This window comes from Mirounga leonina, unplaced genomic scaffold, assembly GCF_011800145.1.
Source record: "Mirounga leonina isolate KUSES-001 unplaced genomic scaffold, KU_Mleo_1.0 Mir_101609, whole genome shotgun sequence".
Taxonomy (NCBI): Eukaryota; Metazoa; Chordata; class Mammalia; order Carnivora; family Phocidae; genus Mirounga; species Mirounga leonina.
Genome location: NW_023270164.1, coordinates 2,064,799 through 2,092,540, shown reverse-complemented (window position 1 = coordinate 2,092,540; position 27,742 = coordinate 2,064,799). Strand labels below are relative to the sequence as shown.

At 35.1% G+C, this 27,742-nt stretch overlaps 1 protein-coding gene across 1 annotated transcript in view; it reads right to left on the bottom strand.

Moving 5' to 3' along the window:
• Nucleotides 1–27,742, bottom strand: part of CFAP47 (cilia and flagella associated protein 47) — a 494,762-nt gene that overhangs the window by 94,071 nt on the left and 372,949 nt on the right. Inside the window, exons 53-59 of the mRNA XM_035002133.1 lie at nucleotides 25,305–25,480; nucleotides 24,584–24,691; nucleotides 17,692–17,800; nucleotides 15,076–15,078; nucleotides 14,738–14,842; nucleotides 11,427–11,583; nucleotides 335–433 (exon numbers count right to left, since the gene is read on the bottom strand). Coding sequence (XP_034858024.1) covers nucleotides 335–433; nucleotides 11,427–11,583; nucleotides 14,738–14,842; nucleotides 15,076–15,078; nucleotides 17,692–17,800; nucleotides 24,584–24,691; nucleotides 25,305–25,480 — 757 coding nt within the window. The remainder of the gene's footprint in view (nucleotides 1–334; nucleotides 434–11,426; nucleotides 11,584–14,737; nucleotides 14,843–15,075; nucleotides 15,079–17,691; nucleotides 17,801–24,583; nucleotides 24,692–25,304; nucleotides 25,481–27,742) is intronic.

Here is a 27,742-nt window from a genome sequence, read left to right as displayed (position 1 = left end):
AGAGTTGCACACTCTACTGACTGAGCCAGCCAGGCACCCCTCACACACTTAAGTATTAAGTGGTCAAAATGACTTTCGAACATTCAAAATCTCAAAGACAAAATATTTTACAAGTTGTATTTATGTGCTATGGAATGAAAAACAGTAAAGATATAATGAATATATATAAAGATTATACTATCCATGTATTTCTATCAACTTATTAAAATTCATGCCCAAATATTTAATTGTGTAATTGTTATTAAATATATATTAAGATAAGAGACATATAATTTCATCATCTCTGAAATATAAAAGCATATAGAATGACAGAATATAAAGTTGGAATCCATACCTTGTGTGTGACTCAGACCACTAAACTTGAAGGCAGAAGTCTCATGGAAGAAGCTATCCCAGTAACAGTCAATGACGAGATGCCTAGGTTTTTCCTGACCTAATAAAAATATAAAGATATATTATTCCTCAAGGTCACATTCAAGAGGAAAAATAGCAGTGGAGATGGAAATAGAATCAAACCCTCCTCTAATGGAAAATTTCTCAGATGATTATTTTTCAAAGTATATTTTAAGATGAGATTTAAATCCCATTTTTGAAGAACATATCCAACATTATAAAAGTTTTCTCTATATTAAAAATATTATAAAATCAACTCATACATTCTTAGAACTTAATGTAAACTACTCAAATAACAGATATTATTGAGAGTCTGCTTAAGCCCACTGTCTAAAAATGGATTCTAATAATTAATACTTACATGTTTAAATGTATATGCATTGACAATAATTTAAACCAATAAATACAAAATCAATCAATTACCTAAAACGTACTGGCTACCTAACAAGTACTTGCCTTTAGTGCTACCGTGTATAAAAGACAAAAATCTCGGGCGCCTGGGTGGCTCAGTTGGTTGAGCGACTGCCTTCGGCTCAGGTCATGATCCTGGAGTCCCAGGATCGAGTCCCGCATCGGGCTCCCTGCTCGGCAGGGAGTCTGCTTCTCCCTCTGACCCTCCCTCCTCTCATGTGCTTGCTCTCTCTCATTCTCTCTCTCTCAAATAAATAAATAAAATCTTTAAAAAAAAAAGACAAAAATCTCTGTCAGCATAGGCATTTATAATTTTAAGTACCTTGAACTAGATATCAGCTGACACTGTCCTTGGAAAGGAATGGGAGTGCATGTTACAACCCCTATGAAAGGGATTTTTGTAACCTATGGTAAAATTGTATATATATTTACTATTTTGCCAATCAATATTGCTTATAGAAATGCACCTTAAATATAGACCTCAAACATGAAACAATATACATGTAAGGGCATTATTTGTATAGCAATATGCATTGGGGCATTATTTATATGGCAAATTATTAGAAATGATGAAAAGGTCCATGTATTGGTGACTAGCTGTATATAAGCAATAATGTAGCGAAAACTGAGGTACTAACAAGTCATAAAAATCAATGAGAAAGGTGTCCATTAACTATTTTACTGGGATTCCAGACATATACGTATTGTTAGGTGAAGTTAACAAGGTGCAAAAGAAATGATATGGTATTGACCTCTGCATGAGATAGAGGATGACAGGGGACTAGGTATGTATATATGCACTTATTCATGTACACTCATTTTTGTAAAACCAAACGCAGTATAGATAAATTAGAATCAAACAAAGATGAAAATCGTTACCTACACAGTTGGTTGAGAATGTGGTAGATGGTGTAGGTACGGGAATGAAATTTCTTTCAGAACTTTTTATATAGCTTTGAGTTGTAAACAATACATGTTTCACAAATTCAAAAATACAACTGAATTTAAGAAGCCTCAAAAAGCAACCTTAAAACTTTTTGTAATTGTAAGAATATAGTAATTTTGACAATATTAGCTAAAATATTGACTATGATAGAACAAATGAATTACACTGTTGTGTTGAGAACCAGGTTTCTCATGTGGGAGAAGGAAGAGAGTGTGAGGTAAATTTAAGAAGAACCCTATGGTGTAGGATTGAAAGGGAGATAATCAGTATGAAACATTTTTTTTTTTTTAAGGAGGCTCCATGCCCAGCGTGGAGCCCAAATGCAGGGCTTGAACTCATGACCCTGAGATCAAGACCTGAGCTGAGATCAAGAGTCGGACACTTAATGAACTGAGCCACCCAGGTGCCCCGAAACAATAATTTGTAATAATTCTATTTGCTCTGTCCCCTGAAAGGGACATCCCAGCAATAGTGAGCACATCTAGTGCCCATTTCTTGGATATTAAATACCTTGTCCCTATAAAGCAAACCTTAGAAAAGTGTCTAATTCTAGCTTTAAAACTTTTTAAGTGGTGAAATTGGAACATCTTGTGCCAGAAAGTAACAAAGTGTTCAAAAACTAATAGAGACAATTCAAAAGAACTAGGGATTGACTTGCAAAGGATCCTGCTGGCCAAACTGGGGAGTATCCAAAAGAATAAGAATAATAACTAATAATAATGATAATAACAATAGTAATAATAATAAACCCATGAAGACAAAGTTGCTCCACTCCTCCTAGGTTCTCCCTCTTACAACTAAAACTTGTCAGATGTAACATAACAGACAAGCCTGGGGAGACTTTGCAAGCATGGGAAGAAGAAGGTAACTTGAGGAACAACATGGTGGTGAGTTCCTGGTTTCTTTTTCTTTTCTTTTTTAGAGGCTCTATGCTGGGCATAGAGCCCTATGGAGGGCTTGAATTCACGACCCTGAGATCAAGACCTGAGCTGAGATCAAGAGTTGGATGCTTAACCGACTGAGCCATCCAGGTGCCCCAAGTTCCTGGTTTCTATATTGCCTCTTATATATACCGGACAAGGCACTGCAGAAGCCTTGAACCCAGATCAGCTAAGAGGGGTAGACAAAAAAAAAAGAGGAGGCAAGCTGATCTTCCAGCTCCTGCTGGTAGACACAGGCAGCACTCCAATTCTCTTGCTGGGTAGCAGGCTGAGAGAAAGGGTTGCAGGGTAGAGTTTATCTGAATGAATGAATGAATGAATGAATGAATGAATGAATGAATGATTAAAAATGGTCCGACAATATTCTGTCCACAAGAAACTTCTTCAAATTTAGTGACCTTGGTAGTTTGAAAGAAAAAAGATGGAAAAAGATGTATCATACAAATGTTAATTATAAGAAACAGGAATGATTACATTAATATCATATAAAATAAATTTCAGAGAAAACTAAATTACTAGAGACAAAGAGAGGCATTACATAATATAAAATATTGATACATGAGGGAGACATATAATCCTAACATGTCTATAACAGATAACAGAGCCTCAGCTTACATGAAGCAAAAATTGATTGAGATGAAAAAAGAAATGAACAAATACACAATTATGGCTGTGTGCTTTAACATCCCTCTCTCAGCAACTGATAGAACCACAGTCAAAATCAGCAAGGATACAGAGGACCCAAATAACAAATAACAAATAACAAAATATTTCCTTATATTAAGGAAATAAAAGCTTTTTCCTCTGCTTTCCTCCCCCGCCCCCTTTCTATTTTTAAGTGTGAGTACAGCTTCATGGATTTTTTTTTTCTTTTACATCTCAGCTTTTATTATTTTCAAATCCCCATCACATCATCACATTTATTCACAGAATATTTGCTATATAAAAGCATATGGGGATCTAAATTCAGAAGACACAAGCTATGTGACTTTGGGCAAGGAACTTCTTTTTTTTTTTTTTTTTTTTGGCTTCTGCATCTCCTTACACTCTGGGGGATGCACCAGGTAATAGCTAAGGTTGGTTTTAGCTAGTGATTCTATGATTCTTTGACTACCGAACATGCATTGTCTGATGGCCCACACTTTATTCAGAGGAGGCTACTTGATCTCTTTGTTTAAAACAGTGTCATTACCATTTTATTTCTGAGTAATTTCCCTGAGTATGGGAAAACAAAAACATAACAAATGTTAACAGAACTGATTTTGAAACCTATCTCTTTCTTCTCTGGATTTCTCTGTATCCAGATCTCCAGTAAGACCTTATGGCTTTTAAAAGCAATTAAAAAAAAATAGGGGCACCTGGGTGGCACAGTCAGTTAAGCGTCCGACTCTTGATTTTGGCTCAGGTCATGATCTCAGAGTCGTGAAATCGAGCCCCAAGTCGAGCTCCATGATCAGCGCAATATCTGCTTGGATTCTCTCTCTCTCTCTCTGCCCCTTCCTGCCCCATTCTCTCTCTCTCTTTCTTTCTCTCTCTCTTAAATAAATAAATACATTTTTTAAAAAACACCCAAGGGCGCCTGGGTGGCTCAGTTGGTTAAGCGACTGCCTTCGGCTCAGGTCATGATCCTGGAGTCCCGGGATCGAGTCCCACATCGGGCTCCCTGCTCAGCAGGGAGTCTGCTTCTCCCTCTGACCCTCCTCCCTCTCATGCTTTCTGTCTCTCATTCTCTCTCGCAAATAAATAAAATCTTAAAAAAAAAAAAATCTCCAGCTAATAAAAAACAGCAAGGATGATAGACATAATAACTGATACTAGTATGGATACTAAAATGTTTCATCAAGTGAAAGGTTGGAAGGGAAGGGGTTATTCACATTGTTTCAAATTATCACCCCGACAATTATTTATTAGTTATAAGGGAGAAAGATGACCTTTACAATATAAAGATCTGGCAGACACAACCTTAACCAAGTGATTAAACTTAGCATCCCCAATAATGGGACTTTGTGTCTCCTGATGTGTTGCAATAAGCACACAGTATGTGATATTCTTCCCAAAATGTTAGTCAGAATTGAGTAATGAAGAAACAAAGATAAAGTAAAACAAAGTACATCAATGCAATGTAGTATTATAGAACTGTTAATATATTTATGTAGTTCTGTATGTCCTAACATGGAATAATCTCCAAGGTATGTAATGAAAGAGAAGTTTTTGTACAAAAAAACCCCGAAATCCATAATGTGCAACATTCTATAAAACAACTGGCCTGGACTCCTCAAAATGCCAATATTATAAGAGATAGAAAAAGGTGGGAGGAAATTTTTAGCTTAAATGAGACTTAAGAGATCTGATAACCAAATGCAATGCACAATTCTTAATTGGATCCCAGATTGGAAAAAAGATAAAATTTTTAAGTTCTAAGGAACATTTCTGGGACAACTGGAGAAGTTTTACTGTGGAGTATATATTAAATATTAACATATCTATATTAAATCTTTGTGTATGATATGGCATTGCAGTTATGTTGGAGAAAGTCCTTTCTCTAAGGCCATAGATGCTTTAGAGATGAAATTATATATCTATAGATAGAGACAGGATATAAAGCAAATTCCCCCCAAATTAACAATTGACGAAGCAGATGAATCTATATGAAAACTATAGGACTAATCATTGTACTGTGCTCTTCTACAGGTGTGAAATTTTTCAAAATAGAAAGTTGTGTCTTAAAAAAAAGTGTCTTAGGGGGACAAAATTAAAGACTAAATGGCAAAAAAAAATTAAAATTAAAAATATATTCCTATAGCTCTAATGAAAGCACATTTTATTATCTTTAAAATGGGATTTGTGTAAAAGGAACTATTGGGTCATAGAAAAAACTTAAATTATATTTGTACTTAATTCTCTATGAAAAAGAAATAAGCTCTATCGACATTAGGTATATGAGTTGATAATGCTTCATATATATATTTCACAAGTAAATATATGCCCATTGAAGTGAATGCTGAGAAATATTTATTAATTGAGGTATATGATTTTAAAATATATTTTGAGATCTTTGTGTAAAGAGCAGTACTTCTGAAAGTGTAGTCTTCTGACAACCTACACTGCAATAACTTATGCTGGTAGGGTCTTAACCCAGACATAATGAATCAGAATAACCGAGTGTGGACCTGGGAATCTAAATTTTGGTAAGTTCCCAATTATTGGTTACTGACTTTTAAGATCTACTAAACAAGAAAAAAGGAGTTCTAAATATTAAGTCCCCTAAAGAGTGTCTAAAGTAAAAAAAAATAATTATAAGCAAGTTGAAGCTCAGATTACTTTTCTGAAAAGTGACTGTAACAATAATTTTATATCTAATTTTCCATACTACAAAAAGCATTAGTTATTTGCTATAAGCAGAGCAAACTAAGATGAACAAGCCAATTAAACTATGGTATGAAGAGACTGTTATATATTTGATACTCCAACTGCCCACCAATCTCAAATCTCCCAATAATATTTATTGATTGATAGAAATACTTAGGTGATTGTCTTCATTTGGGAGAGATTTTGAGAGTGTGGGACTTTTTCTTGCACCTATTTCTCTCTCTTTTTATGTATACATAAAGCTATGTACACCCTGATTGGCAATACACAATGATCACTACATATCTAACATAAATATTTATTCAACTCTGGAGGTACTTTAGATAAGATTCAGAGGGCCTCCAGGGACAAGATTTTCATAAACTAATTCTAACATGTCAAATCAAATGCACTAGACATTGCCTCTCCCTGTCCTGTAAGTATCATTAACATGTCATAACTATGCTACAGTGTGTACTTTATTACTTTACTGCTGGTGAACACTATAGTCATAATTAACCCTGAGTCAACAACAACTCAACACAGTGTTGTTGTTGTTGTTTTTTTAATTTCAAAAGTTTTTATTTAAATTCCAGTTAACATACAGTGTAATATTAGTTTCAGGTGTACAACACAGTGATTCAATACTTCCATAAAACACCCAGTGCTCATCACAAATGCCCCCCTCTATTTATCCCATCCCCCACCCACCTCCCGTTGGATAACCATCAACCATAGTTAAGAGTCTGTTTCTTGGTTATATTTAGTAAAATAAATTTTAGACAGAACTTTTTATTTTCCTGCTCCACCTACAACTGGAAAGGCACAGAACCATGGGGATATTTTGTGTGGTGTTGTCAACACAGTGTTTTGTTTACATCAATCAACCCTCAAAATGGAAGTTGAAATTTGTAAAACTAATATGATAATTGGTAAGTACACCTTTATCCCTATGTTATTTTGTTTTGCTCTTCAATACAACTATTGATGTCTGGAAAAGAATCTACTTACACGTAAACATTTGAATCAAATCACTAATACCACATTTAAATTTGAATTCAGTAGAAAGAGTGAATAATCTCAAGACTATAGCTATTTCAGTAGAAAAGAAATGAAAATTGCTACTTTACATATATCAGTTACTGCTTCATTCATTTATATAACTTTTAGGTATATAACCCATAGTGATATTTCACAAAGAGAATATCACACAAGATCAAAATATAATGTATACATGTATGTGTGTATGTATATTGCAGATATAGTCATTTTCAAATGTGTGTATGACAGTTTTCATCATAAAATAGATGCTCAATACACATAATCAGTGACTGAAGATTCAATTCTTGCTCTCTCAACAAATATGCCAACTTTGAAATACTCATTTAGTTAAGAATAAAGCTATGAGTTAATGTAACCCCTGCCATTAGGGAGCACACACATACCTATAATGGAAATGTGTCCTTAAGTTCCTAAATTCATCAGCCCCGAATTTCTAACGTTTTGACCCAGACCCATTCATGGCTACCTTTCCTTTTTCCACCTTTATTTCTGGCTAAGTAGGGTAGAAATCTGAGAGCAGGGATTGGGGTGGAGGGCATAATTACTGATCAGAGAGGATTGTGGGAACTGAGTTCATTGATAGCAGTCACCGAGCAAGGGTACATGTCCAGGCTGAACAAGGAGGCCAAGACAGAAAAGCCAAGCATATGCTGATGAGGCAGAGCCAGGGTCTGGGCAGAGTCAAAAAGAGAAAGGAGAGACCTGAAGAGCTGAGAAAATGCGAAAGGAGTGGCAGTCAGAGGATTTCCTGAGGTCCTTTGATTGGATGGAGGGAGGCTTCTTTCCCTGAGATCTTAGGGGAGGAAGCAAGAAGAGGGGCAAGTACCATTCTTTAGAGCCTCATCAGCATAAGGATTTGTAAGCACCATCTGTAAGCAGACTACTTAGAATGTCAGTTAGGTGGTCCTGGAGAAGACAAGTTAGATGGGATGAGTTCAAGACACTGTTCAATCACTTACTCACTGTATGGCTTTGGGAGATTTCTAAGCCTCAGATTCCACATCTGAGAAGCTTCTCAGAGTTTTTTTTTGTTTTTGTTTTTTTTAAGATTGAGTATAGTCAAATTGACAGAGCTCAAATGTGGTACCAAGTAAGTGTATAACAAATACGAGTTTCCTAGGCTATTTGAAGCTTTTGTGTAGCATCCTGCTCCTCATGGGACTCATTAATGGTCTCCTTTGGAGAAGTCTCTACTATTCTCTGAGTGTTTAGGCCATCTCCTCTTTAGTCACCCAAACTCATTCATCATTTAAAAGTGGCATGGATTAAGATATGAATAGAACCCTGAAATATAACCTTTTCATCACCTTGCCTTGTGTAATGTTCAACTGAAAGAACTTAGAGACAACATACAGTAGAATTAAAGAATTAAATAGAATTTAATTAAATGGAATTAAAAGATTCTTGAATGTCAAAGGGCAATATTTCTGAGGTAAGTGATTAAAATGGAAATAGCTAAAATACCAGCAGAAGAAAAGACTTTAGAGAATTGGCAATATAAAAGTTTGAGAATGAGTTTGCAACTCTAAAAATGTTGCCTTCCTGGAAAAATAGTGCGTTTTGAAAGACATCTTTTCCTATATATCTTATATATCTTACCTATCTGTCTGCCTATTGAAAGAAAAATCAGGAATGCAGAATCTGAAATACTGTAAGACCTCTCTCAGCAAACACCAGCTTGGTGCTTTATTGTGAAGTCTTGCTATCAACTTCCCTAAGGGGATTCTGTGAATTCTGTAGCATCTGCAGAAACACTGACATCTTCTGAAAGATAGCAAGGGACTGCACAGTCCTATCATGAAGTAATTTTAAGACGTGCAAATATTTAAATCAGAACGTATTAATTTAGTACCTTTTTAAATGAGTGTATGTGGCATACAGGTTAAATATTTTTAACCTTGTCAGTCCTGTTTCCTTGTGGTCCTTCAACAATTCAGGCCAAATTATGAGGCCTACTCACCAAGGAATATGAATGTAAGAAGACACGAACATGGTAGCTAGAAAAAACAGAACCCACAAAAGAAAGAGGGAGGAGGTTACGACAGAGAGAGAGAGAGAGAAAGAGAGAGAGAGAGAGACTTCATTGCCAAGAAAAGGAAAGGAGAAATATTTTCATAAAGGAAAAGGAGAAAGTGAAGGGAAGGAAGATAGCAGAAGTTGTCTTTTTTTGTCCCCGGTCTCCTCAGGTTGAAGGAAGGAGGAGAACCTGAGGGTCTGAACATTTACTCAAGAGAGAGGGAGTTTACTTAGAAGAGACTGTTTTAAAATACGAAAGACTAATCAATCTTTCATTGTCAAGCTTCCTGTTTTTTTTTGTTATATAGCAAAAGCATTTTAGACCAATTAAATAAAATTAAGAAGCCACAAATTACTTCATAATTTATTTCTAATGTTAACAATCTTGACCCAATAGCTTTTTATAACATTCTCATAGTTATGAAGTGATTTGGCTGCAATTGCCTTGAAAATTCCATTCCTTGGACAGATCCATTTATCAGCCTTGCGTATTGTTCCCGTACCTGGAATTCTGAGCCCTAGAAGTGGTACAAACTTCACAAACACGTATTTTCTTGGTGTCTATATAAATTTGTGGTTTCCAATCCCAGCCAAATACAATACCTTTCATATTTTAATTTTGTCAGCTCCCTCCTCCATTCCCTCCAGCAATTATTTCAAACCACTGGGCCACTCTTCAAATCTCTTACTCTATCTCCTTTTCTCAGCAGATAAAAATATAAGCACAACTGCACTTAATTCCCAAGTCCCTCTGAGACCTAAGGGAGAAATGCCCTTCCTGTTCAGGGCTTCTCCTTCTACTTCAAGTCTGATCTTAGTCCTCCCAGAGCCTTACCAATCAGTTAAGCCCCACCTCCTTTACAGCTTTAACTTCTGCTCAACCCTGGCTTCTTTCTGCCTATACATATGCTCATATCTCTTCCATATTAAAATGCTGACTTCCTTGAGTCTACAATCAACTTTTAGTTAATACTGGCATGTCTCTCCTCATCACAGCCAAAGTCTTTGCAAGGGAATTATACATTAGATGACATTATGTTCTTAATTTTTACTTAATTATTTCATACCAAGAGCAGGAGCAGATGATCAGGAAAGATGAAAACTTCAACAGGTCAATGATAGTGGTCAGCTTCAGCATTAATCAAAAAAACAGTCATTGGCAATCATGATGAAATACAATTTTGCCTCAATCAGATTGATGGAGATTAAGGAGAATGCTACTGGTCAGGGTTTACAAGGTTCAGGAAAAGAGGTAATGTCTGTAATATACTCCTGATAGCAGCACGAATTGTAGCAGTATAACCATCCTGGAGAGCAAGTTGGTTATTTATATCAAAAACCTTAACATGTATACATTTCTTTTGGCCCAACAATTGAGCTATCTACAATGATTTGTGGTAGTAGTAGTAGTTTTAGTAGACGTAGTAATAATATTTGAAAAGATAAAATTAGTAATGTCTAATGTTAGATTTAAAATGTGTTTCAGAAAACTCATAATGAGTTGATTTTCAGACCTCCATTATTTGGTCTTTTAATAGAAAGTGATCAGAAACTTCACATGATCTAATTTAAAAACATGTATCTTCAATATGACATGAAAAAAAACCCAAGTTTTGTTAGAACCAAAATTTAATCCAAATATGCTATTTATAAAGAAAAGAGGGTGCATCCACTGTGGAAAATAGTATGAAAGTTAATCAAAAAAGTTAAAATTAGAAGTACCCTACTATCCGGTAATCACACGACTGGGTATTTACCACAAAAATACAAAAACACTAATTCAAAGGGGTACATGGCAACCCTATGTTTATATGATGATGATACTGGGTGTTGTATGAAATTATTAAATCGCTATATTGTACATCTGAAACTAATATAACACTGTATGTTAACTATATGAGAATTAAAATTAAAAAAAAAGAAAAGAGGGAAATGAAACAAAACCAGAACACTAGAATTTCTAAAAACTTTTAAGGAATAAGCATTGGCATATTTGAGTCATGTCATAAGAATCTTACAAATCTATTACTTTACATATTTGGCTTTACAGATAAAATTGGAAGAACTTGACTTGGTACATGGATTTCTAATTTCTGATTCTGGCTCCACCATTTATAAGTTTATGAGTGATTTCAGCCAAGATATTTCATCTCTCATACCTTGTTTTCTCCTTTATAAAATAATGCTGTTGAAACAACTAACGGATCTCTAAATTGTCCATTATCTCTAATATGGTTTGATTCTGTGATAAAATAAGTTTGACTAATAATTACAAAATAACATATGTAAAATACAAAAAAAAAACTTACTTGTTAGTACAATATTGACCAAAACATCTTCCTTGGTGGGATTTTGGAAAGGTATAACAATAGATGAATGAAGACGGAGGTATGTGGTTATTCTTTCTATGTCTATAGGCTGGGGGAACAGTCCTACTCCAGAGAGGTAGAATATCCATTCTTTAAACTGTTTAAAGATAAACATTCATGACATACATATCCTAATCGCATACATTTTATTTGCAACACTTAATAAATGTAATATGCATAAAAATCTTGGTAGATAAGAAACATTTCAGGGTGCCTGGGTGGCTCAGTCGGTTGACTCTTGATCTTGGCTCAGGTTGTGATCTCAGGGTCTTGAGATCGAGCCCCATGTTGGGCTCTGCTCAGTGGGGAGTTTGCTTCTCTCTCTCTCTCCCTTTTCCCCTCCCCCCTGCTTGTGCTCTCTCTAAAATAAATGCATCTTTATTAAAAAAAAACCCATTTTGTTGTTAATATTTAATATGTATCATTATGTATTTCTTCTTTTCCAAATTCCTTTTGATTTTATTGAATATTCAATATATTTCTGCACTAAAAAAAAGGACAAAAGACCAATACTCAAATATTAAACATCTTTCTATGCATAAAAGGTTATTTATAGCAACATAAAAGAGAAATCTTAATGAAAACCTTGTATTTCTGCTCAAGGTTTTTTAAAAAATCAATTTATCTAGCAAACTGGATCCTAAACACTACAGGAAGTTTCCAAAATCCTAGAGTGAATTTCAAATGAAATTCAGATAGTTATCACATGAAGGCTAAGATGGTGAGGCACAGATTGAAGTCCCATTAAAAGGACGTGTGCACAACTGCATGCCATATTATTTATCTCTACTGCCTAGTACAGTGTATGTTCTGTTATGACATGATAGGGAAGAATGGCTCAAAAATTACATGAAGGAGATTGCATGCAGCCATCGTTCTTATCTGGGTTTCATAAACCTGCAAAGCACTGTTTGAAAATGTTCCCTTTGTGTTCATTTAGAATAAAAGTCCCGAGAGTACAAGAGACTGTGACTCAGTTCTGCACTGAACAGTTTGCTAATGTTCCAGATGAATAAAGAGGTCACAAAATGAAAAACAACAAACAATAACCTAGTTTATAATCTCTTAAACTACATAGGTGTGTCCAAGCCTCCAATAAAAGAGGAAAACTTGTAAGATTGTTTCAAAACTAGGACAGGTGGTGACAGTAAATCCATAAAATGCTATCTCTGCATAGGAAGGATTAAAGGTAAGTTTTATCAGCATATATCTTCAAATGCCTGCACTACTTTTAGTTAGAGATTCTACTAGCAGAATACAAGTGCAGTATATTTTCATTTACAATGTCCTAACCTGACTCCACACAATTGAATGACTAGAATCAAGCATCAGGGTTCAAATATATTAACAACTTTTTTACATAAATTACTTACTTTTTTGGCTACTTAATAAAAATCAATCCTGGATGACAGAAATGAAGTTACTTTAAACCACTGGGAATGAGCCAAACTACAAAAACAAGGCCATGTTTTCACGTTTCACCAAGTGGCCTGGAATATTAGAGCTGCTAAATTAGACCACAACCCACCATTATTGAACACTAGTATCCGACAATTGCCCTGGCATTGCTTAACTTATCCCCTTGGGTTCAGAGAGGGAAATTAAAAAGTATCCAAACAAACGTGCAATAAAAAAAAAAAAAAGTAATATTGTCCACCCATCTTTACCTCAAACTTTTTTGAAAGAAGACACAGCACGATCTTTAAAGATCCAATTCCAGGGGTGCCTGAGTGGCTCAGTCAGTTAAGCCTCCAACTCCTGATTTCAGCTCAGGTCATGATCTCAGGTCTGTGAGATCAAGCCCCGTGTGGAGCCCCACAATGGGCTCCACACTCAGTGGGGAGTCTGCTTGAGATCTCTCCCTCTCTCTTTGCTTCCCCCCTGCTTGCGCACTCTCTCTCTAAAGTAAATAAATAAATCTTAAAAAAAAATATCTGCCTTGTTAAAATTATTTATGTAGAAGGAAATAATCTGTACTACACTTTCTCTCTTCTGTATGAAAAGGATTATTGTTTTTTATTCTTTAATATTACTGAGAATCAAGCATACTTCCAGAGCATTGCTTCAGTTTACTTAAAAGTCAGTCACCATGTAAGAAATTTAATAGTCTCAAATTTTTTCTTCTGAAGGTAAATTACACATTTTCTTGGAAAAGAGGATACTCTAGTTACCCACTGGTCTTGCACTGACATGGGGTCCCCTATATTATATTTGATTCCATTGCCTCTCAGGTGGCAGGGTTTTGTAACCTCCTTGGTGTCCTGTAGGATTTAAAGCACATATCTCCATTTACATTCTTCCTCATTAACACTTGAAGAAATAAAAAATAATAATTGTCAAAAGGTATGTAAAATTTTCATTGGCAGTAAGAGAGTTATAATCACTTAGCAATTGGTAGGTAGCTGCAAAAACAGTCAAGAAGACAGGTTGAAGTCACATGCCCTGCGTTCGGGTCTGAATTAAACCTCTTACTAGCTGCTTGAACTTAATTTCTTTGTGTCTGTTTCCTGATCCATAAAATGAGATTGATTACTTCGACCACAGGACTGGGTGAGAATGAGTTGATATAATTCTTAGAATGGCATGTAGCAAGTTTAGAGATGCTTAAAAAATTATTAATTACTGTTGTTTTATTTTTTTAAAGATTTTATTTACTTGAGAGAGAGAGAGTGCGAATGGGATGAAGGGCAGAGGGGATAATCTCAAGCAGACTCTGTGCTGAGCAGAGTCCAACGTGGGGCTTGATCTCATGACCCTGAGATCATGACCTGAGCCGAAACCAAGAGTTGGATGTTTAACTGACTAACTCACCCAGGCGCCCCTTAACCATTGTTGCTTTTAAAAAATTATTATTAATCAGTAACACTGTGCAGATGAAATAGAATGAAAAAATAATACAATATTTGCAAGATCACATTTTCTACAGTTTCATCTTTAAGTTCATGAAAATATGAGTAAACAAGTCAGAAAATAAACATAAATGCCAGTAAAATGGCATTCCATTAAAATACCTATATTTTAAATCTGGTTGTACATTCTCCTTCATTCAAGTAATCTAAGGATTTAAAAATGCCTTCTTTAGATGCCTCCACAGGTACAATGTAGACCGTATTTCCAAAAGTTCATTTAATTAATCATTTACAATGAACTTGTTTTGCTTACGAAATATGTCAAGTGAATGAATTAGATTTACTTACTTATGATTTTGAAATTTAATGAACTTGACTTGGTCCAAGAATAATCTATCATACCTGAGTACAGTGGAAGGTGATAGAAACTTGATGACCAGTTCTTCCAAGAGCCGAAGGATAAAAGTGAACAGATACTTCTTTGATGGAGTGAGGAGGTATGGTCAGCTGTGTAAATTCAGAGAGAGAAAAAAAAAAAAATCAATGCTTTGTTTGAGTCAGGATCTTTGTGTGCTAGGTACATGCCAGGTTGATTTTCGTGTAATTAGTATGTTGTCTTGTACGTGTTACCCATTCTTAGTATGCCTGCTTGGTGAATATTGGTATAATGGCCATGGTAAACAGTGTTCAGTAGTGTTTATCCCATGTTCTCCCCCCAGACAATGACCACATGGAGTTACTTGCTTTATAAAAGGAAATCAGGATTAATTTTTAAAGCCAACTAAGAACCCCAAATAATAGAAATATACATTTTTTTAAGAACCGATAGCTTATTGATCATCCCAAGATACTTGTGAAACCACTGGGAACCTAACTTGTACCTTGGCGATGTCCGAAGAGATAAACTGATAGTAAGCATAGATGTAAGGAAGGCTTCTTTAGTATACAATGAAGTGTTCCTTTTTGCCCTATCACTCAAGGTATGGCCTGTTAGAATAACTTGAGTCTGAACAGTATTAGAATGAGTTACCTCTTTAGAGATTGTGAAAGAAGCCAGCAACTACATCAAAACGCTATACTGTGAATAATATATTTAACATTAACACTTACAGAATGATAAAATGAAAAGGCGTATGTCTGAAAAGTAAGTTTATTTTTTTCACTACTGTATTTTGCCAGATAACTTTTGAAAATATAAAACTGCAATATAGCAGTGTCATTCAAATCCCTGTAGAATGTAGGACTTAGTGCTTAATAATAATGCTCTGATAATGACCATGAAATACAAATACAATTCATTGTTATATTTAGAACAGTCACCTCCTTACTATCTATATATGTGTGGTTTATCTATAGCAAATATTTTTATCTCAGGCTGGCTCTCCCTTTGATAGTTAATCACTTAAGTTTATGCATACATAATGAGTATAAATTAATTTCAATATCAACCTTAGCAAAAAAAATAAGAAAAGTTGTATTTCATGTATTCTTTCAATTTAGCAAAAAGTTCTCTAGATAGATCGATAGATATAAGGAAATCATCTATTTCATTAGAAAAACCATATACCAGTACATTAACTTGGATTTTAATTCTAGTTCTACCACTTACTAGCCAGGAAGTTTAAGTATTTTAGCTTCTCTGGCCTCAAATTCCTCTTCCCTAAATATATGTCAGAAGCATGTGGCACAGATTGAGATAGTGTATATAGCCAACCAGGAACTCAATGAAATTCCTTTATTTTCACCTAAAATTCACGAATTCCATGAATCCTATGGTTTCAAGGAAAAGGAAGATAAACACTATTGGTTGGAATTTATCTGCAGCAAATGTACTGGTTTAGTATAATGGAATATAGATAATCTGTTAAATATAGGACCTTTTGGAAATTTGCAAACACTTAATTCCAAGGAAGTGTCATCATAATAACCAATTCCAATATGTGTTTACACTGGATCTTAGTTGAAGAGAGAAAGATTAGCAGGACAGCTGAGTAAACTTAAATTTGAACAGGATACTAGATGATGTGGGAGATTAATAATGCCATTAAGAAATATAATCTGAAAAAAAAAAGAAATATAATCTGAAGTATTTAGTGTTGAAATAGCATGATGCCTACAACTTACCTTCAGACTGAACAGTAAGAAATGTAAGAGAAGACAAATGTAGCAAATCATTAACATAAGAACCAAGGTAGAAAGTATAAGTTTGTGCTTATATATGCACAAGCATATATAATAATAATGCAGAGCATTATTATTAAGCACTAAGATTAAACTATATACACAATGCTATACACACAATTGTGTATATAGTTTAATCTTAGAATAACTATACTAAAATGTACACACATGCTTGTATTACTTAACACTGTATTTTCCATAAATTAAACAGAATATGGTGATCAGGATATAGTTTACAAATAACTGAAATTCCTCATTAGAAACTGGTGTTAGCAATATAATACTTAGTGATATCTAATTTGACACATTATGGAAGTTAAGAACTAATTTCATATCATGTTATTATTAATTGGCAACCAGTCATTGACAAGAGATAGGTAGTAAGATACACATGAAATCACACTGTAGATTTCTTAAACAATCATTAAACAGCAAATAGTAAAAGCCTTTATTTAAATACTATATCTACTTAACAGGGCTTCATGATTTACTGTGAGATGCTCTGAAGAAAATAATCTATCACAATTACCATTTTGAAGTTTACCTGAAAACATGGTTTTGGTATTCACTGTACATATTTGGTATCATATGCTTGGAAACAAAGATTGATGCTAAACCTTCAGATCTTGTTTTGTTACTTATGGGAGGAGAAAAGTGACTGGGGCCCATTGACTCGTTCTAGTCTATGCTAGGGACCAAGGAATGAGTAAATGGGGTAGAAAAAGGAGAGAGGGTCAGAACTGTTCACATTTTTTGGAAGTGGGGGACAGGTGATGGGCAGGAATTCATCAAGTGCTGGAAGGAACTAGCCTCTTGGAACCCTGGAAACATAGAAAGATTGCTGAGTCAATATCATACTACTGGGGAATGATTTCCAAATCTGATTACTAAAATGGTCTGAAATAAAGCACAACCAGTTCATTTAGAGTCCAGTGATAATGAGTATGATGCTAGCATATAGAATTTTAAAAATTTAGACGGACACGATATTGGTTTCTTTGATCAATTAAAATTGGGGGGGAGATATATATGTATATAAATTCTATTTTTAAATTTTAAGCAATTGAGACCTTGTTAATTAATAAATCAAATGATAATACTCCATGGTGTCCCAAAATCAGTACTGAAAAATGCTCTAGTAGTGGTAGGTTATTTGGCTTTCCAAATATACTTACTGATGATCTGTTAACATCCAAGACAAAATTTTCAGGATTACTGTTTGTTGCTTGCAATTCTAAGGTCTCGTGTGTTGGATTAACTAAAGGAATGATCTGAGTGACATACCTGGAAGGAAAAATGGAGTAAACTTATTCATAAACTTGTTCAATGATAATTTTATAAACTTGATGACTATCATGGGTTGAACTGTATACCTAAAAGAGATGTATTTAAGTTCTAACTCCCAATACCTCAGAATATAGAAAGAGGGTCACTGTAGATGTAATTAGTTAAGATGCGATCATACTGGAGTAGGATGGCCCTTAATCCCTTATGACTGGTGTCGTTATAAGAAGATAATGTGAAGACACATGAGAAGATGAGCATATGGCAATGGAGGTGGAGACTGGAGAGTCAAGGAATACCAAGCACCTCTGAGTCAAGGAATACCAAGGATTGCTGGTAAGCACTAGAAGCCACAAGAGGAAAGGAAGGATTCTCTCTTATTGGTTTCAGAGAGAACTTGGTCCTACTGAAAACTTGACTTCAAATTTCTAGCCTCCAGAACAGTGAGACAATATGTTTCTGTTGTTTTAATTCACCCAGTGTGTGGTACTTGTGATGACAGGTTTAGGAAGCTAATACAATGACTTGTGTGAGTTTCAAAATAAGAATAATTATGTATGAACTAATGACATTTTGCTAAATTAGTCCTTGGTTTTCTATTTTGGAGACCAAATGTTATTCCACACTGGGTAGTGGAATATATCCCAGTTTTAGGAGCAATATTTACTCATTATTTTATTACTGTTAAATTCAGGCAAAAAAGTTAACAGTTTAGAAATAATAACAATGAGGGCGCCTGGGTGGCTCAGTTGGTTAAGCGACTGCCTTCGGCTCAGGTCATGATCCTGGAGTCCCGGCATCGAGTCCCGCATCGGGCTCCCTGCTCGGCAGGGAGTCTGCTTCTCCCTCTCCCACTCCCCGTTTGTGTTCCCTCTCTCGCTGTGTCTTTCTCTGTCAAATAAATAAATAAATAATCTTAAAGAAAAAAAAAGAAATAATAACAATGAGTAATAAATTCACAAAGTTCTGTCCATTACATCAAAAAGATCCAAACCAACGATGAGTAAATACCAAAAAAAAAAAAAAGTGGCTGATATTTATGCTCAAAGCAAAGAATAATCAAGAGGATTCATAATTCTCACTTTACCATCATTTCTAATACCTTTTGATGTATAGCATGAAAACTGCCATGCTGTAGAAATGCAAAGTAAAACCACACTGAGATACCACCTCATACCTGTTAGGATGGCTGTCATTTAAAAAAATAGTAATGTTGGCAAGGATGTGGAGAAAATGGCACACTGGTACACCACTGGTGGGAATGTAAATTGGTAGAGCAACTATAGCAAACAATAGGAGGGTACCTCAAAAAATTAAAGAAAACTACTATATGATCCAACAATTGGATCCCAAATACTGGGCATATACCAACTATTTGGTATATACCCAAAATAAATGAAATCAGTATCTTGAAGACATAACTGCACTCCCACATTAATTGCAGCATTATTCACAATTGCCAAGATATGGAAATAACCTAAATGTTCTTCTACAGATGAATGGATAAATAAAACATGGAATATACAATGAAATATTACTCAAACTTAAAAAAGAAGGTAATCCTGACATTTGTTGACAACATGGATGAACCTAGAGGACATAATGGGTTTTTTTTTTAAGATTTTATTTATTTGAGATAGAGAGTGAGCAAGAGAGCAGGAGCAGGGAGCAGAGGGAGAGGGAGAAGCAGGCTCCCCGCCGAGCTGGGAGCCCGATGTGGGGCTCGGTCCCAGGACCCTTGGATCATGACCTGAGCAGAAGGCAGATGCTCAACCGACAGAGCCACCCAGGCGCCCCTAGAAGACATTATGTTAAGTGAAATAACTCGGACGGAGAAAGACAAACACTGCGTGATCTTACTTATATGTGGAATCTAAAAAAGTGAGAAACAGTGTAAGTTCTGTGGGAATTAAAATCAATTTCATCGCAAAGATTAATATAACTTGATGACATTAGAAATGGGCAAAGATACAAAAAGTAAGAAGTGTATGTAGCCTGTGATTGCCAGTGGACCAAGGAGCAAAATATATTAACTAAAGAGGTACTTGATTCATTGTTCATCCAGAAAAAGGTTTTCAATTGAATTGAATTTAATAAATATTTTCTTTAATTGCTAGTTTTCCCAATAATGAGAAATGAAGTTTGTAATTACAAATGTATATACTGAGGATTGTTGATGCACATATTTATTACTTAGGGACAAAATTAAATTTCTTGAGTCTAAAATGTTGTTATACTTATTTCTAAACAGTCACGATAAAATATTTTTTCATCAAGACTGTGTCAAACCTATTAATATAGAATAAGAAGGGAAAATTAAAATAACATTGCTGGTCAAATCAAAGAAAAACAAGAAGATGATTTTTTTTAAATATTTATTTATTTTTAGAGAGAGAGAGAGAGTGAACAAGTGTATGGAGGGCAGAGGGGGAGAGAGGTATCCTGAAGCAGACTCCCTGCTAGCACAGAGCCCCATGCAGGGCTCGATCCCAGGACCGTGAGATCATGACCTGAGCCAAAATCAAGAGTTGGCCACTTACCCAACTGAGCCATGCAGATGCACCAAGAAGGTAATTTTAATGTGAACCAAGTGGTAGCACCTTAAAAACCATTTCCAGGATGAAGCATATGTGTGAATTCTGAATTATTTTTTCAACTTCTTATGAGTCTTAAGCTCTTTCAAAATAAAAAGACACTAAAAAAAAAAAAAAAAAAAAACACAGTGCCGGGGCGGCTGGGTGGCTCAGTCAGTTAAGTGTCTGACTTTCAATTTATGGCCGGTGGAGTGTAAATAAGTACAACCAATTGTGCATTCTTTGTTGTTATCCACTAGAGTACAGTGATATTGCATTCCTATGTTTGTACCCAATAGAAATGAGCACAAATGTGCAACAAAAGCATATACAATGTTATAAACAACATATTTCATAATATACCAAACTGGGAAAAAAAACCCCAAAAGTTGATCAACAATAAAAAGGAATTTTTTTTGCAGCAATGAAAATAAATGAAGAACGGTACACAGAACAACATGAATGGGTCAATAACTCCTGACTATCATTACAGAGTGTCATATTTAAATATGAGAAAGGGGTACTTGGGTGGCTCAGTGGGTTAAGCATCCAACTCTTGATTTTGGCTCAGGTCATGATCTCAGGGTCGTGAGTTCGAGCTTCGCATTGGGCTCTGTACTCAGCAGGGAGTCTGCCTGAGATTCTCTCTTTCCCTCTGCCCGAGATTCTCTCTTTCCCTCTGCCCCACCCACCTCCACTCTCTCTCGCTCTCAATTAAATAAATAAATCCTTAAATATGAGCAAAACAAGTATCAGGGAAAGTTTTGAGTAGGAAAAAAGAAGAACAAAATTTATAATTAAAGACAAAGGCCATGACCATTCATATCTTAAGCATATCAGAAAAAATATTACCAAAATGAAGTAAGAACAGAACATTACGATTTTTTAAAAAACCCAAAAATATGTAAAAGAAACATCCAAACAACAACAAAAATGGTGTTGGATGTTGATAACTGTCATGAAAATTCAACAAAAAGAATGGAAGATAAATTCAGGTAAATCTATCTGAATGCAAAAGCACAGATGTTGGTTAAAAAAAAGGCCAAAAAATAAAAAAATTAAAATAGCCCCCAAGTTCTAAAACTAAAACATAGATGTTGTAGGAAGAGAGAAAATAGATGGCATAATTTGAGACTTCCAGAAACTGAAAGTCATGTGTTTCCATATTGAAAGAGACTCCAACTACCTAGAAAATGTATGAAAATAGAACAACACCAATTTATTAAACATTTTAAAAACACTGGATACAATTAATGGCCAACAAACTTCCAAAGAGGATAGGGATCCAGAATAAGGCTGGCTAAAAAAGTAGTTACTATCAAACATTTTTTAATATTATGCAACTTTTAATTACATACAGTATGACTTAGATAAAAAGAAATTACTCTTTAGAACAACATGACCAAAAGTAACAAGAACTCAAAAAGAAAGAGAAAAGGTGGGCACCTTTTAGTGGAATGAAAAAAAAAAAAGATTGTAAAACTGGTTGTGCTAAATATTTTCACATAAGTGTAATACATTTGTTAATAATTTTATATACCTATATAGCTTTCATACATTAATATATTTTTAAAACAAGAAAAAATATAAAAGTAGAAATAAGTTTGTTAGGAAGTTAAAGCAGACACTGCTGGCACCCTACCCAGTTCCCCTGGAAGATTTTTACCAGTTCTCTACCCTCAGACCCCAACTTCTACACGCTTGCTATTCATTTTCCTTCCGAGACCTTCAGACGATTGCCCTTGGGTCTTGCTATCTCCTCAACTGTACAGACAGAAGTGCCTGGGAGTTTATACCTCTTCTCAAGGAAGCTTATAATGACTAGTATGGGAATTCAAAAGCCAAGCATCTCTGCATCAAGACAGGACAAACTCTGAGATGTAATTTATGCTACAGAGCTCTCTGCAGGATCAGATAGTCTGGGACCGTACCTGCAATCACACCCTTGCTTAGCTTCTTCCCTTTTCTTATCCTGCTTCCCCTATTCTCTTACAGGTTGTTCTTAATGGGACCACTTCCTTAATAAATCACTTGCTACAGATTTCTTTGGCTACAGATCTGGCCCTGGGAGAATTCAACACTCTTCTGGAGTGCTAAGGGAGAGAAATTAACAAAGAGGTACAGATTTGCCCACTAGTGCACATGCTCTTTAAAAGTACGAACGTGTATCATCATTTGGACAAAAAAAGTCTTGAGCCCTAAAGTTTCATTTATCCATGGTGATTGAAATGCAGGAAAGACAAGTTGCAATGGCAACAACAACAAGAATACTGGAGGATCTACTGGGCTGTTAAAATCAGTCCAATACTATAAGTTCTATTTAATTAAAAGCCCTTTATGTTATTACACATGCATGTTGTTTCTTTCACATACGGTAGTTCCAGGGTATTTTAGGTTTGCCTTCAGGCTTAACATGCTGTATTTTGTTTGAAGTAAGATTGCACCAAATCCTCTTGCAGACCCGCATATTTCCTAATCACCCTTTGTTAAGTATTGTTAATACAATCATTTATGGTACTGTAATATGAAGCAGGAAAGATGCCAAAGGATATTTCTGCTAGAGAATGTAGAGACTTTGGCATGTTTTTATATTCACAAATGTTATTTATTTGCTTAGAGATTATTATCTTTTAAGGGTTTGTAGGACAAATCTTTGGATTTCCATTGGATTTTCTATGTGAATCCACTAGTTTGAATCTGGAAAATTGTATACAAGAACATTCTCCTTAGTCTCTTTTCTACATTTAGTGACCTAGGGCAAATCACTTAGCATCTGTAAACCTCAGTTACCCCATTTGAAACTGAGGCAAATCCCCCTAATAGGCATATTAGTCTTAAAAAACATTCATGTAGCTTATATCTCTGAACAATGTAGTAACTTTTGGATCTAGAATTTCCTTTTAAGATGATATGGCTCAAAATATCCTCATCCTGAATGAAAAAAATTGTGACCTTGAAATAATAATGAATGTATTTTACACATATTAGAAACCAAAATGATTTCAAAAATATTTGATTTAATAAGGACCTTTATTATTAAGCTATGAGGGATTACCTCACCTTTATAAGGAATTACTCTATAGTAATTCATGGAAGCATGTTTTCAATTGTATCGGACATAATCAAAACTGCTCACTAAAATATGAAGTAAATAAATGTCACCTTGAGCTTTGTATAACTGATCTGAGGCCCATAAACTACTTAGAATTCTATTTGTTTCATATTGGATTTCCATTCCTCAATAAAATGCAATCTCTATAGAGTTATTAAAAATAAATAAAAATAAAAGTAGGAATTGTGGGGGCACCTGGGTGACTCGGTTAAGTGTCCGACTCTTGGTTTCAGCTCAGGTCATGATCTCAGGGTCTTGAGACTGAGCCCCGTGTCAGGCTCCTCACTCAGTTGGGAGTCTGCTTCTCTCCCTCTCCCTCTGCCAGTCCTCCTGATCGTGCTCTCTCTTTCTCTCTCAAATAAATAAATACCTCTTAAAAAAATAAAACTAGAAATTGTGATTGGGTTACCCCTATGTATCAGCATCAAACCTGGTACCAGACATGTAGGAAGAGCTCAACCATGTAAATATAAATGGTCATATCTCAAGGGCACATGGTATTAGCCAAATGACAAAGTATTCTCCACTGTCCATCGCTGACCCGCTGCTTTGCCTTGACCAAACTTTAGTCAGCCTTCTATGTTTCCTACGGGCCCCTGTGCTCTGTTTGTCCCCAAGCCTGAGCAAGCACAAATAAAGTGGAACATGCCTCTTTCCTTGACTTCTCCTGGGAATCCGCTTACCACAGGACGATCCTTTTCCTATCAGTCGCCACCAGTCATTTTCCTTTCCTTGTCCAGCTTTCCCTCCAGAGTCTGCTTATCTCTCCTTGTCCTACCTTTAGCTTTTCCCGTTTGATTTTGAAATGCTTGCAGATTTCTGAGATCTGCGGTCTCCAACTCTTTCAAGAGTCCCTTTCTCTCCCTTGCAATAATCATTTTGAATAAAAGCCTCTCCTTACTAAGTCCTAATTTCTTTTTCTTTCACTTAAGTTTTCCAGGGGGTAGTTGAAATATCAAACCTTCCCTGGAAAGGAAAATCAATTACTAAAAATATATGTATGTCTTATAAAAAAAGAGTAAGTGGATTACAACAATATTCTTTTAGATAAATTTTTCTCCTTCCACGAAATAATTTTACCTATTAAATAGAACTTACTTTCCAAGGTCACATTGCATTTCTGGTACTGTGGTTGATTTCGGTAATTCAGTAGTTAATCTCAGTAAATACCAGAACTCAAGAGCCACATCGGGCTGAAAAATAACGCTGGTGGAGAAAAATACACAAAATCTTGTCAGTGGTTTTAGTTTGTGTAATAAAATTGGCAGAAAAAAATCCTAAATAGGTGGTTTCAAACACAATCTTTGACAACTGCTCTGTGAAGCATTCTACTTCTGTTGTAGATATATTTTTAAATTTTTCATTTTTGGTGAGAAGATCATTATTCAGAAAAAAACATCATCATTAATATCTGTTTAATAAATGTTTGTTGAGTGAATAAAAATATTTAAATGTTAATGAATTCAAATGTCTTACAGGAGCAATAACAAGAAAAGTCCTGCTTTCTGTGATTAAATCCAATTTAGTTCATTGAATTAAACACCTGTGTATTTTCATGTGAAGGCATTCAAGTGACATGCAACTCTGGAGACCTTCCTTTATTATCAGCATGTGCTCACTTTTGGGGGAAACAGAGACAGAACCTGTGACCATCTAAAAATGTAACTGGAAAAAATAAATAAATAAAATTATAACTGGGCTGGTATCTCAGCTCTGCCATCTTTTATTTAAGTAGACTCGAACAAGTCACTTAAAATCATTTTGAAGGCTTTATTGCAAAGGATCAACAATAAAATATAATGCCACACTCAAACCATACCTTTCATCTCTACAGCCTGTAGTCGCTGGAGAATACTGTAGGACATAGTTGATACATTCTAGCGGGTGCAGTGTAAGTTGCTTAAATCCATTAAGGGCAGCACTGGATAACTGCACATCTAAATGAATCATTTTCACTTTTGGATTAGAGAGAGGTATTTCAATGTAAATGCTCTCCTAGAATTACAGAACAAATACAAAATCAGCTCCTAGTGTCACCATAGAGTGAGTCATTGTTCTATAAAAGCAAATGCAAAGAAAACTTTTACACAACATAAGGCCATTTGTTTTATTTTTCCCCTTGATCCACTGTTAAATATATCTCACTTACTTTTAATCTCTTATATGTTTTTCTTGACTAGTCTTGGTAAATGGCATTTTTTTCAACAACAAATACTTTTAAGACATCCATCTAGCTAAATGCTAAGGAAAGTGTAAAATTACATTTAAAATATAGTTTTATTCAATACCATTATTACCATGAGGTCCATTTGTCAATATTTTCTCTAGCTGTGGTACTCAAACTTTAGCATGCATAAGAATCATCTGCAGAAGTTGCTAAAACATAGATTACTGGCCCCCTGCCCCAAAGACTCTGATTCAATAGTTCTGGGATGGGGCCTGATAATATATACTTCTAAAAAGTTCTGCTGATCCAGAGGACACACTTTAAGTATCTCTGTACATCAGCATCAAGTACTAGGGAAAATCTGAACTAAGAAAAATTCTGTTGATAATACAACTAACTTCTTGTTTAGATTCTTTCCTTCCATTCTGGTTTCTGCTGTCCTGCCCCCCTAGCTACATCCACTCAGCCCTGGAAGGCACTCTTCAGGTTCCAAGACATTTCCTGATCCCCATTCTGGCTGATGACTTATATTTCATCCCATTACAGCCACGATCTCCACTAGAGTAAAAGCCATTAATTGAAACAAAAGTGTTAAAAGGTGATTAATAGACAGGACATATCTCAATCTTGAACAAATTTGAGTTGTCTATAATGCCTTAACATAATGAAATGGAAAATGTTGGGCATTTCAGTCATAATTCAAAATTTGGTAATGGACATACTTCAGGACTTTGAAGTATTTTGAAACTTAACACATTACAGGAATGACAAAAACAACCAAGCTGGTAGGGACAGGTGGTGATGGGGAGAGAGTTATTCACAAAACATATCTTTAAGACAGACATTACAGCTTCACCCAAGGAATGAACATTTGCTTGATTACCGATATATAAATAAATGAGTGTGTTTAGGGGAATGGAAATAGCATTGAGTGTGGTGAACAACATCTGGTAAAGAGAGATGAAAAACAAGAATATATACAAATTTATAATTAAATCAGGATATCATTTATTACAAATCAGATTTAATTATAAATGCATTGGAAAATGACTATCTACGATAGTTTCAGGAGATATTAGAATCATGGATTCCTAAAATATATGGGCATTTAAATTGCTATAGTAAAATAACTAATGCTCATGATTATAAAGAAGGAAAAATAAAAATATAAAATGCAAAAAACCAATAATGACATTTGACACAGTTTATCATTTCCTAGGCAATCTGAAGTATTTCATGAGACTGTTATAGAATTTAGCCTCCTAGGAAGTTTCTAAGGGTCAAACAAATCAACAACTAAACCATATGCCAGGATAACATATACCAACAACCATATATTGGACTAGAAACTTTGCCCGGGTCTTTAGACAGAAAACTGAAATGAGATGTCTTTGGGCCAAACACAGATATTTCTCAGAGAAGGTCAGTGTCAGTTTAAAACAATGCTGTAGCTTATTCTTCACAGAAGTAAAAATAGTAGGATCTAAACCAGTGATTTTCAAAATGATTTCATCATAACCTAGAGTAATTCATTTTATTTTAATTTTTTTAAAGATTTTATTTATTTATTTGACACAGAGAGAGATCACAAGTAGGCAGAGAGGCAGGCAAAAAGAGAGGGAAGCAGGCTCCCTGCTGAGCAGAGAGCCTGATGCCAGGCTTGATCCCAGGAGCCTGAGATCATGACCTGAGCCAAAGTCAGACGCCTAACTGACTGAGCCACCCAGGCATCCCTAGAGTAATTCACTGTACATCACAATGTGGCCCATATACACATACCGCTGGAAAAAAAGATTCACATAACAATCCCTACTCTTCCCACATGTGACGTTCTCTGATACTTTCTATTCTCTTATATTCTATTCTATTTCTTAAAAAAAAAAAAAGAATGCTCGTTTTGACCCACTCACCTTTTTTTGAGACCTATACATTGAAAAACTCTGGCCTAAAGAGGAATGAAGTACTGGAATATTGAATTGCTTTATGTCTCATCACATATAGACTTTGAACACAAAGTAAAACAAAACCACTTTCAATCTACTGTGATCGCTGCAAACTACAAGCCACATAACAAAAGCATGCCCCAGTGT